Consider the following 12107-nt stretch of genomic DNA (forward strand, 5'->3'; position numbering starts at 1 on the left):
CACGCTCTTAAGGAGTAATATTTTGGCACCTCCACTTCCTGAATGGCACTGACTTGAAATGGAGAAGACTTCAAAGTAAAGAAAGAACCAGAAAATGTACTTTTTGTATCGTACTAATGTTACATAATGCAGCTTTAACGTTGCGTCACATTACATCCCCGCCATGCAAGTCCACCTTGTCATGTCTCATCAGCATGATGAAACTCTCTGCATGCAAACACGAGGACAGAGGAATTTACCAAAGTTCCTTGAGGGGGGAAGAGGCGGCCTTTTTTTCCAATTGAATAGAAACTAGTGAACTACTTGGGTATTGACTAACTGTGGACGGTATATAACATTTGTATTTCCATTTCTCTTCTGCACGAGGTTGAGAAAGGTTGGTGAAAGTTCATGTAAACTGTTATAAACTTATATCTAAACACGAATAGAGACAAAGATGGCACTATAACATCACCCTGGGTCAGGACTGGTGTGTGCCATACGTACACGAATATCCAGACGTCTCTATATGTTTTATATTTACGGTAAAGCAGATTAATGTAGAAGTGTAGCGGAGACGGCTGCACGCAAATTGCAAGTATATATTTGCATTATTGTTAGAACATAAAATGAAAATCTAATCGGTATCGTGCATATTGCATCTTGAATAAAGGTGGAATAAAAACAAAATGTTGACATAATGTAGGTTGTACAGCTACCATAACGTAAACATTAACGCTAACAAAGTTAAACGTATAATGCCTACCATAAAACTAACAGTATGTATCTATATCCGGTCTAACCGTTTGTAATAAATAATTACTAACCCAAAAGGTCCGCCGTTATATGCTAATAACGATGAATGTGTCTCTTAATCCTTCTCTGGAATAAAGTTACAAGAGGTTGGTAAACTTTTAAACTTCTTGGCACGGTTTCTATTTCATATACTTCTTACTGCAGGGATCAGACATACTCATAACACACAGCCATGGCGCGCTTTTCACTTCGCACTTGCCTTAAATTAGTTTGATAAGTTCTGTGACTTAAGATAGAGTCAGTAAAAAAAATAAATTAGATACATGTATTGATAGGCTAATTCATCATACAGTTTTTAACCACATAGGTGTATATGCATATCAGACCAACTTAAATAGATTCAATTTTTGGGGCCAAATGACCTGAACTTTGCAATCCCCAAGCAGATACATGTGGTGTGGGCAGGAAATCTCCAGTCAGAGTAATGACGGGGGGACGTTGCAAGCAACGTATGGGGATTTCGAGAACTCTGAGTTACTGAAAAGCACGGTGTGTGTGGTGGGGGGGGGGGGTGAGCACTACATGGAAGTTTTGAAAACACCTAATATTGGAAAGCACTACATGGGGGTTTCGAGAATATTATAATAAGTAGTATGTGGTATTGGGGACTACTTGGTGGTGTTCAAAAACTTGATATTGAAGAGCACTTCATTCAAAAGGTTCATATGGAAAACTCAATTTTAAAACGAGGAGGGAGATGGACTGAAATATTCTATTTGCTTTCTAGCAAATGTCTGTCTTTCTAGGTAATCATAACACGACTGACAATGAAAACATACATTGCCATGGCGACGATGATGGTTATTGTAAGGGTTATTGTTTACATGGCACTGCCATTATTTCATGATTTTGGGGAAGCCTCCTTGTGGTCTGTCGTGAGTTCAAAAATAACATTTGAATTCGCAAGTATCTGGGAAAACCTGCCCTACTTCATATGAACCCCTACCTTGTTACCTGTCTAGACTTAACAGGTATACATATATACTTTCCTATCGTTATTATGAAATATTATATGTCATCACCAGCAGCAGTATACGAATAAACATCGATAGTCATCAGCTTCATTGCATCTGAACACTGGTAATGGTATATCGTTATGTGTAATATCCTATGTGCATCACTGGCAGTACACGTTGTGTACATTGTTACCTGTTAAGTCTAGACAGATACAGTGCAGTTCAGTAGATCACTCCTCCCCTCCCCTGAGTGTATAGTGAACGAGCCCCTGGAAAGTAGGGCATCCCAGCAGAAAGGTTTCCCATGGGTTTCCAGGAATTTCACTAAGAAGAACTGTGGGCACACATGTGTGTCAGCAACATTCCAGAGCTGTGATACATTCCTGTGGACATTTCATGCCTGTGGATAAAATTCCTATACAATTCCCAGAATTGTTGCAAACTGCACACAATACTATACCATTAGGCTCCCCCTGAGGCGTTAAAAAACTTTTGATTTAAAAAAAATTCCTATCCAATTAGAACTTCACATATATTGATTTGATTTGAACTTTTGAAATATTGTCTTATAAAAACCAGCGGTTTTGTAAGTTCGCTCTTGTGTTGGATGTTAATGTTACAATAGAGCATTGTAGATCAGTGCGCATTCCGCTGTACTCGCTAATTCGCATTCTATTATGCTACAGTAGGGGGTCAAAAGTAATAGTGTTATATATTATGCACTCCTTCAGATATTACAATGGCTTAAAAATAGGATAGTCTGTCTTTGCTCTTTGTTGTCTTGCATATGACCCTCATGGCCGAATCTCATGAAATTCCTGTGAAACGTCAAGTTTTACAATTTTCACCGCTTTAATTTTGCACGGACAGCACAAGCATGTATGTCTCCTTCACTCAATAACAACTCATGATCAAAAACAAGTAGTTATAGCGTGATGTTTATTGTGTTTGTTTTGTCTCTTTAAGGTGGAGAAGGGTCCTCTATTGACCTGTTTATGACAGAGGATCAGAAGAAGTACTACGCCGCCATGAAAAAACTGGGTTCCAAGTCCCCAACCAAGGGTATCCCAAGGCCTGCGGTAGGAAGACAATTTACAATGAACCTAGAATGTCATGAACCGGTGCAATAGCTCGATTATAGAGTGCTCACTTTGTAACCGGGAGGTCGTGAGTTCAAACCCCGGCCGGGTCATACCAAAGACAAAAATGGTACACACTTTTTTTTCCTGCTTAGCACTCAGCACATATGAGAAAGGGTATGGGAAGGTCAAACACACAGCACTACCAGCGGACCAGCCCCCTGCTGTAGTGCATTGCACCGTCATGGATATGGGCACCACCCTACGCTCTGCATAAGGGCACGGGAGACCTTTCTTTCTAGAATGTTATAGATCAAGAATGCGTCTTAGCCTGCCCATTCACTCTACGTTTCTGACTTGACATTATGTCTGGCAAAGACAAACCAGTATTAGTGGCAAAGATCCTAACACTGATCCCTCCGGCCTGAAGATAACGTAAAATGTCACTTTTAGGTATTAGATCTCTGGTTTTTCAAATGATGCGTATACATTCACATTGTCTTTTTTTCTCTTTTGCAGAATAAAGTCCAGGCATTTTTCTACGATGTTGCCATGCATCAAGTATTCGAGATCTTTATCATGATTATCATTGGCCTGAACATGGTATCCATGATGATCGAACACTATGGCCAAACGCAAGAGTTCACCGACAACCTGGCCTTAGTCAACATCGTATTTATCGCCATATTTACATGGGAGATGGTCTGGAAGATGACTGCCTTTGGCTTTAAATACTTCAGCCAAGGTTGGAACATCTTTGACTGCGTTGTCGTCGTCATGTCTATATTAGGTACGTACCTGATTACTTGTAGTTGCAGAATTTGTATCAGAATATCGACAACGTGCAAATTAAGACAGTATTTAGACAGTTTTTAGCATTGTTCAAGTCAACTGCATGTCTATACGACTGTAAGTAAAATCCGAAATTTAACGACATAGGGGCGTCTGGAAAGTAAGTCTTGAGAAATACTTTACAGGTGCGAAATTCCTCGCCAGTTTCTTGTTTGCGTTCCCACGGGGCTGACCTTGACCTCCAACCTGGTTATTTCGAACGTGAAAGAGGCAGTTTACTGCCTGATGACTTACCTGATAACCACACAATTTATCTCGCGGATCTGCTTAACGCATTTCAACAAAGACAAATGTTTCAGACATCTGACACTTGCTTTATTTCGTAAGCTAATTTTCATTTCAAGCGATTTTCATTTAAAGTTTCAATGTTTTCCTAATGCAGGAATTCTTTTGGAGGACATCATCGAAAAATACTTCGTCTCCCCTACATTGCTAAGGGTTATCCGCGTGGCGAGGATTGGACGAATCCTTCGGCTAATTAAAGGAGCCAAAGGCATACGTACTCTCATCTTTTCTTTGGCCATATCTGCACCTGCTCTGTTTAACATAGGACTGTTGCTCTTCCTCGTCATGTTCATTTATGCCATCTTTGGAATGATTTCGTTCATGGATGTAATTCGCAATAAAGGCTTGAGTGAGATCACTAACTTTGAGACGTTCGGTAACAGCATAATCTCGCTGTTCGAAGTCTGCACGTCAGCTGGCTGGGACGGTCTTCTTGCCGGTACCATGGTGGAGCCACCCGACTGTGACCCGGAGCCTTCTGAGGAATACCCAAACGGAAACTGTGGGAACAGTTCTCTGGCTATCTTCTTCTTCTTGTCTTATTTGGTGCTGAACTTCCTTGTTATGTCCAACATGTACATTGCTGTTATTCTGGACAACTTCAGTAATGCCGTGGCAGAAGCCGATGAAGGGGGTGTGACGGAAGATGACGTCGACATGTACTATTCACTTTGGGAACGCTACGACCCGCACGCTACCAAATACATCCATTTGGACCAGGTGTCGAAATTTCTTAATGAACTTGACGCTCCTCTAAGAGTGCCCAAGCCAAATAAAGTCACTATAGTCTACCTGGACCTTCCAATATGCACGGAGGATAGGGTATATTGTAGAGACCTTTTGACAAAACTGACGGATAAGGTGATGGACACACTTCACCAAGAGAAGACGGAAGAAGAGATGGCGGAGGCGTTAGCTGATCCGGAAAGACCCGAGGACTACGAAGTGATCAGCTCCACCATGACGAGGAGGCGGGAGGAGCTGGCCGCCATGGCCGTTCAGAGGGCCTTCAGGAGGTGGATGCTGAAAGCTTCAATCGAGCGGGCACCTGAGTTTTTGAAAAGGGAAGACGACGATGAGGAGATAACGAGTATGAAAAGTACAGATGACGTAAAGGACGAAGGATCGCCGAAAGCTGATAAATCTCGCAGGGCTACTCTGACATAGCAATAAGGCACAAGGAATTGTTAGGGCTATGTGGTCAATAGTGGAACCCACGTAACCTCATGCCTTGGTCAAGTTGATCAGGGCGTAACTTCGAGTTGAAACTAAGTATCAGACTTTGATGACTTGATACGCCTTTAAGTGCTTAAGGTCCACATGCAGTTACCTTAAACATTACTATCAACTCTGAAGTAAGAACGTTGTGGTGCTTCGAGTCAAGCCAAAGAAATTAGAATCATTTCTGGTTAGGTTCCGCAGAATCTCCCTGGCTACCACAACCTTCCTAGCTGTAATTTCTTTCAGTAAAATGGTCAAATTGTATAAGGAGGAGACTACACGTGGTAGATTATCAGGATGATTTGGATTGAAATCCTGACCACAACAGAACCGTGACTTCTGTGCCTTTCCTAATTCACACGGTTTTAAACGATTAATAAACTCGATCCCTACAACGTACTATGTCACTGACAAGATTTGTGTACTAAATGATGCGTGTTACGCACGAAGTACCTTCTTATCACAGCCCACTTTGGTGTTTTTCTATGTAGAATTGTTTTTAAAACAATGTTGTCATAAATAGCCACATTTCCTCGAGTTGTCATCTCGTTAAGAAAGTTAAGGTTAACGTGGTGATGTCATCACTTGAAATGATTTTAGTTCTGACATGTCCGCCCATCACTTCCAGTCACAGTGTATTTAGAACAATCATCGCTACTCTAATCTGATATCTGTCTTCAACAGGATGTGTTTATTATTGTGTTCTCTTGTATGGAAGTTTGATTCTTTGGAAAATTGCCAACATCAACTCCTGATTTGCTATGTGTAAAATACATGCTGGTCTCATGAAGAGGTCTGGGTTAGTGTGGCATTCAGAACATCATCCGTCAGATTTTATAATTGGCATTTTAATCATTGAGAGTTTTTGCATTTGAAATGGAAGACATGACGTGTAGCTGTATATGTTGGTCATTACAACATGACCAGCATTCTAACGCCTGTTACCAATGATATAAAACTGATATTACTGTAAGTCGTCATAATTTGACATTGTGCTCTCGTGAAGGCAACCTAAAAACAATGTCAACTGCAGTATAAACCATGGAAAGTAAAGAAAAGAAGTACATGCACGTACACATGTATTTGCGTGGTCAGTAACCCGGCATCTATGCATCTTTATCCAAAATGTGACGACAGTGTTAACGAAACGAATCTGTGGTAACGTAGAATGCTTTATATCTAGAAATGTTTGAAAGTTCAGTTCTGTATATTTACAAGATACTGCTTGTCATTAATATGTGATATTACAGCGTCAAATCAAATTTGAAATGAACCTACAGGTATAGTTTCAACACCGATGTTGTTATGGTCTGCCAAACATGTGTGACGAGTAGACACGCTGATTGTGAAGATCGACTGCACATGTAAAGACAGGGCTACAGGGGGTTTACAATGGGTAAGCATGGTCTATTCTGTACATAAGATTTCATTGAAAATTAAACATCATATTTCAAATAATTGTCATGTATTGATGACTACATTCTTGATGAAAGGGTTAGCATAACTTGCATGTGTCACTTGCATGTGTCACAGCATAACTTGCATGTGTTGCAGATATAGGGCACCCTTCATTTACCTTAGGTAGTATAGCATTTTATATAATATGCAAATAATGTTGGAATGGGTTATATGACTCCATAACCCCCTCTTCCAATAATACATACATACAGTGCAAGTATTGATTCAAAAGGTTCTTTCTTCAATCTTTCTTCACCTGGTAATAACATCTATATATTTTCATCATGGCTTATTTACATAATCTATTTCTAACCTACACAAGTATGAAATTTTCATATATTCCTGTGAATATTGTACTGGTTTTTCATCAATAATGTCCTAGCTTGCATAATACATATCAACCAATGTTCCTCATACAAACGTCACTAATGAATATAGCTTTCACAATATCGATACCAAATCAGGATTCGACATGTGTAATCTGTATAAAGCTTTTTGTCTTAGACTTTTATAACTCAGTAAACTTTAAAGTCTTTTTATGGCAAAGATAAGTGATGATTGGACTCGTAACTTAGACAGACAGACAAACATAGTTAAAAGTATGCTCGTCTTCCAAGTTCCCAGTCTTCTTGAGCTAGTAAGAGTCTAAAAAAGAGACTCCGAAAGCTTACTGTTATTTGCTTATCAAAAACCCTGGACAAACCACGCTCTGAGCTTGACATACATGACCTACAGTCGGACCTATGCGCGGAGGTCATAAGGAAGTTCAGAAACTGCATTCCTAATGACATCAAGCAGCTTAATTTGCATAGATTAAGTTATAATTTATATTTCATTCGTGTTACATGACAGTAATTGTGTGGCTAAACCAAGTGCAACTCCGTCAGATTAAAGACATGTTCATAAAAGACACACACACACACACACACACACACACACACACACACACACACACACACACACACACATGCACACACACACGCACACACACACGCACACACATACACACACACACACGTTCCGTATCGGCGACATTGAGAGAGGAATAGTTCTGTATTCACTCAAAGCAAACGTTAGGGTCTCCGTCTTCCCTAACTGTGCGATCCCTATCAGTGACGCATCCCATATGCGGGGCAGTAGTGAGCAGTGATAGAGGCACTAGATCTTGCCTTCATGAATACCGGTACATCACGGGACTGGACCACATAAATTTCGAGACAGCGTGTATCTGAAAAACATTTCGATAAATCCTTTAGGATATTTCACGGGAAAGATAATGATCGTTCATCGTTGTGAATGCCGATGTTGTTTCTGTAAACGGGGCATACCGTGCAGCGAGAGCCGTGGGGATTACAGAGATGATTTGGCTGGTCCCGATGTAAGGGGCGGTAACTAGCAGGGCCAGACACAATCAGATACACATGTACACACACTTCATTCCATACAACTGCTGAATACGATTCAGGCATCTGCATTTAGATACCATTTACTTTATTTTATCCGGCCGCTTGTGCCTATAGGGGCGTCGCGGGGAGATGAAGTCGACGTTCTGTTGGCAGGTGTGTCTCCGTGTGCTCCCAGGGACTCTACTACTACATCTATCGGTGGCGGGGTCACCCTCTGACCCTGACCTGAGTACATAGCAGTTACAGCTGGTTGTGAAATTCTCATCAAGTGGCCAAACCACTGCACCCTCTGCTTGGCAATGAGCTGTAGGACAGGCTTGGTTCCCACCACCAGGCTAATGACTTTATTCCTGAATCTGTCTCTCCTTGCCTTTCCTTGTGCTCCTGGCGGGGCCTCATCAGAGATTCCCCTCCTCTGCTTTGTTTAGAGTCCAGGTCTGACACTGGTAGATGAGACTTGGAATGAAGATGGCGTAGATCAGTCTGGCCTTTAGTCTCCATCGGGATGCTTGTATGCTTTAGTAAAGGTACTAGTTGGACGTCGACAGAGTTTGTCTTTCGTATTATTTGCTCTATCTTCCCGTCCTCTCTGACGAATCCCTCCGGTTTGTTTTTAAGAGATGTCATTCACAGTAATCTCCAGTTTGTCTGGGCAGTGGTCAACTGATATGAATTCTGTCTTCCCAGTGATAATCTTCATTTCGTGGTGTTCGCAAGCAACGTTCAGATTCTGTATCTTCTGCTATCTGTTCTACTGAACCTCTTCGTTTTTTCATTCAGGATGTGGACAAAGTGACGACCAGCGATGCACTAGAAAAGACTGCTGCACCCTTATTTCATGTTCTCTAATTTCCGTCTATTTAAAAAGCGGTAAAATCAAGCAAGCAAAAAAAACATTTTGGTTGTGTAAAAGCCCAAATAAATGTAACGTTTTTCACTACATATTCCACGTATAAATTTGTAGGGTATTTGAAAATTACAAGCATATGCTTCCCAGCAGCCAGACAGAGGACGAAAATCCTTTCTTGTGGCAGGGAGCCTCTTTAACTTCTATGGTGTCTATTAAGGTTCGATCTCATAAAAAATGGAAAACACCCCATGCATACTGCTTTTACATCCGGGAACACTGGGGCCCCTTCCTTGCAAGGTTTTTGCGCTGTTGGGAATGGCTATGGTGTATAAGCACGGGCACCGAAATCTATGCATCAGGAAAATATTGATAAAAAATATAGGAAAGATACGTGCTGCAGTTTCAGATGTAAATGAAAGATACGCCTAGTTACATATCTTACTAAGCAAGCTGAGGTGCGTAAGAGGAGTCGGGTGTATTTATGTGTGTGTGTGTGTGTGTGTGTGTGTGTGTGTGTGTGTGTGTGTGTGTGTGTGTGTGTGTGTGTGTGTGTGTGTGTGTGTGTGTTGTGTGTGTGTGTGTGTGTGTGTGTGTGTGTGTGTGTGTGTGTGTGTGTGTGTGTTTGTGTGTGTGTGTGTATGTGTGTGTGTATGTGTGTGCGTATGTGTGCATATTCTGGAACGTCAAATGATGAGCATTCAATAGAGGACATGTGCGACTTGACAAGAAAAAAGGACACCGTTTGTGTGATATGTGAAAACAGCAGAATTTCAACATTTGGGGTTAACGATGAAAATTTCGTAACCACGACAGTTGCAATGAATATGTTAATTTCGAAATGAAGCAAATTATGTTATAATTTGCATATATAATGGTTTAATACTAATTGCAGTCTGACAAATGAAATGGATTGTCCTAAAAAATATTAAGTATCCAAAATCATAGCTCAAATACAACACAAGTCATGATCAGTCCATTCCTTCAATTCGGAATTTTTGTAGTTACGTAGAATTTGATTCTGTAACAAGAGCTCTACGATCTCATACCTTCGCCAAATGATGTTAACCATTCCGACTGACGAAATTATACGTTTTTCTCATTGCTAATGAAATAAGATCCTCATTTCATTTCCATTATGGATTATATCAGTTGATCATAATAATTATTCTCAACCCAATGACAGCCTTATATTAACAGAGAAAGCTATTCTACCACTTCCTAATATATTGTGCAAATACTTACCTTCACCGAGAAGGTTATGTTTTCAGTAGCGTTTGTATGTGTGCATGTGTGTAGGTGTGCGTTTGTATATGCATGTGGTTTAGCAACGATAACTCAAGAAGCTTTGGATTGCTTTTTAGTGCGTAGGTACCTTAAGTGATGTTTGCCATGATTAAATGATAAATTATGTAAATCTGGAGCTAATTTGCATAATCAATTAGCAATTTCTATAAATCTGCTGTATTCCATAATAGGCCTATGGAACAATTCTGACATATGTAATTGAGCATGAGAGGAACATCTGAATATGTAGATTATGTAAATGGATACCTAATTTGCATAATTAATGGAAAATTGCTGTAATTTCATAGTGTTAAATGCCAGGCAGTTCATACTTGCCACATTTGGAAATTAAGTGAAGGTGAACATGACTAAACATAATTGATTCAAATCATAATATATTTGCATAATTTATGAGGAAGTGCTAGAATAGTCTTCTCTGTTAAGATACGGCTGTCATTACTTCGAGTATAGGATTAGCTGATATAATCCATGATGGAAATGAAATGAGGACTTATTTTCATAATCAATGAGAAAAATGTATAATTTTGTCAGTAGGAATGGTTAACATTATATACCATTATTTGGCGAAGGTACGAGGTCGTGGAATTTGTTGTCAATTGAATAATTGTCATCTAATTATGTCAAGCAGCACTTAAGCTGCCTACACTAAAAATCATGACAATCTCTCGGCCGGTTCTTGAGTTATCCTCCCTCAAAACTTGTTCAACAAACTGCCCTGCATTCCAGAACAAGCTGCTAGGGAGCCCAAACTAATGACACTTCGTGCCTAGCCCAAGAGCTATCTAACATCCAAAATTCCTGACCCTAGCATGTCGAGATCATGAAACATTTACGGTAAATTCTGCTGCAGTACCTAGGAAAGCCGCCAGGGGGCCCAAATCTACTCATTTCTACGTCACATACATAAAGCACACACACACACACACACACACACACACACACACATACACACATTCCAATGTGTACGATTGTTTAGAGATGTCATTTCTCTGCGTTGCACACCTTATATCTATTATGTAGTCAGAATTCAATTCAATATATTTTCACCAAAGTATTGATGAAATTCGGATACATTTACCATAGCTATTGTTACGCAGACATGTTCTATATGTCGAAATCGTGGGTTCCACGATCTCATACCTTCGCCTAATCTTTATGACTGAACATTATATAATAGACTATCCCCTGATTATGCAAATAGAATAAGAGTTGATCATATTCTCCACCAAAAGACAGTCGACTAATGTTGACAAAGAATGCCATCCTAGCATTTCCTTATAAATTATACAAATGAAGTCCTTATTTGAATAAGTTATGTTTAATGATGTTCACCTTCAGATAAGTTTCAAACACTCCGAGTATGAAATTCCAAGCCTTCTCAAGTTATCATGTTTACAACTATGGACAATACTTGATAAATACTTGACGACAACTACTTAGTAAATAGTTCAATAGAATAATATTGTATTGACAATGTAAATATAGTGCACAACATCTGTTATGTAATAGTATATTAACCTGACATATAAATGTAATTGTAGTAAACGCACGACGACCAGGCCGGATATTCTAGCTTGTTAACGTTTGGCCACAACATCTGTTATGTAGTAGTACCGGTAGTATGTCTATCTGAATTGTAACTGACACTGTTAACTGTTCCGAATTGTTTATGTTATTGTTGTGAGGGCTAGCCCTTTATAATAGCCTCCGGCTAGTTGGGCAGTCCTGGCTGCATACATATGTGTTATCAGCCTAATAAATCAAATCAAATCAAATCAAATCATGTTTACAGACACACACAAACACACACAAACAGACACACACAAACACACAAACACACACACACACACACACACACACACACACACACACACACACAGACAGACACACGGACGCCTCT

General features: G+C 40.0%; 1 protein-coding gene across 1 annotated transcript in view; it reads left to right on the forward strand.

Moving 5' to 3' along the window:
- LOC109467627 (sodium channel protein type 4 subunit alpha B-like) overlaps positions 1-6218 on the forward strand; it is a 68190-nt gene extending 61972 nt beyond the window's left edge. The window contains exons 29-31 of the mRNA XM_019765658.1: positions 2717-2830; positions 3350-3620; positions 4065-6218. Of these exons, the coding sequence (XP_019621217.1) occupies positions 2717-2830; positions 3350-3620; positions 4065-5134 (1455 nt within the window). The 3' untranslated portion in view covers positions 5135-6218. The remainder of the gene's footprint in view (positions 1-2716; positions 2831-3349; positions 3621-4064) is intronic.
- Positions 6219-12107: the final 5889 nt, after the last annotated feature.

Source organism: Branchiostoma belcheri, unplaced genomic scaffold (genome assembly GCF_001625305.1).
Source record: "Branchiostoma belcheri isolate BF01 breed outbred unplaced genomic scaffold, Haploidv18h27 scaffold185, whole genome shotgun sequence".
In the NCBI taxonomy this organism is placed as follows: domain Eukaryota; kingdom Metazoa; phylum Chordata; class Leptocardii; order Amphioxiformes; family Branchiostomatidae; genus Branchiostoma; species Branchiostoma belcheri.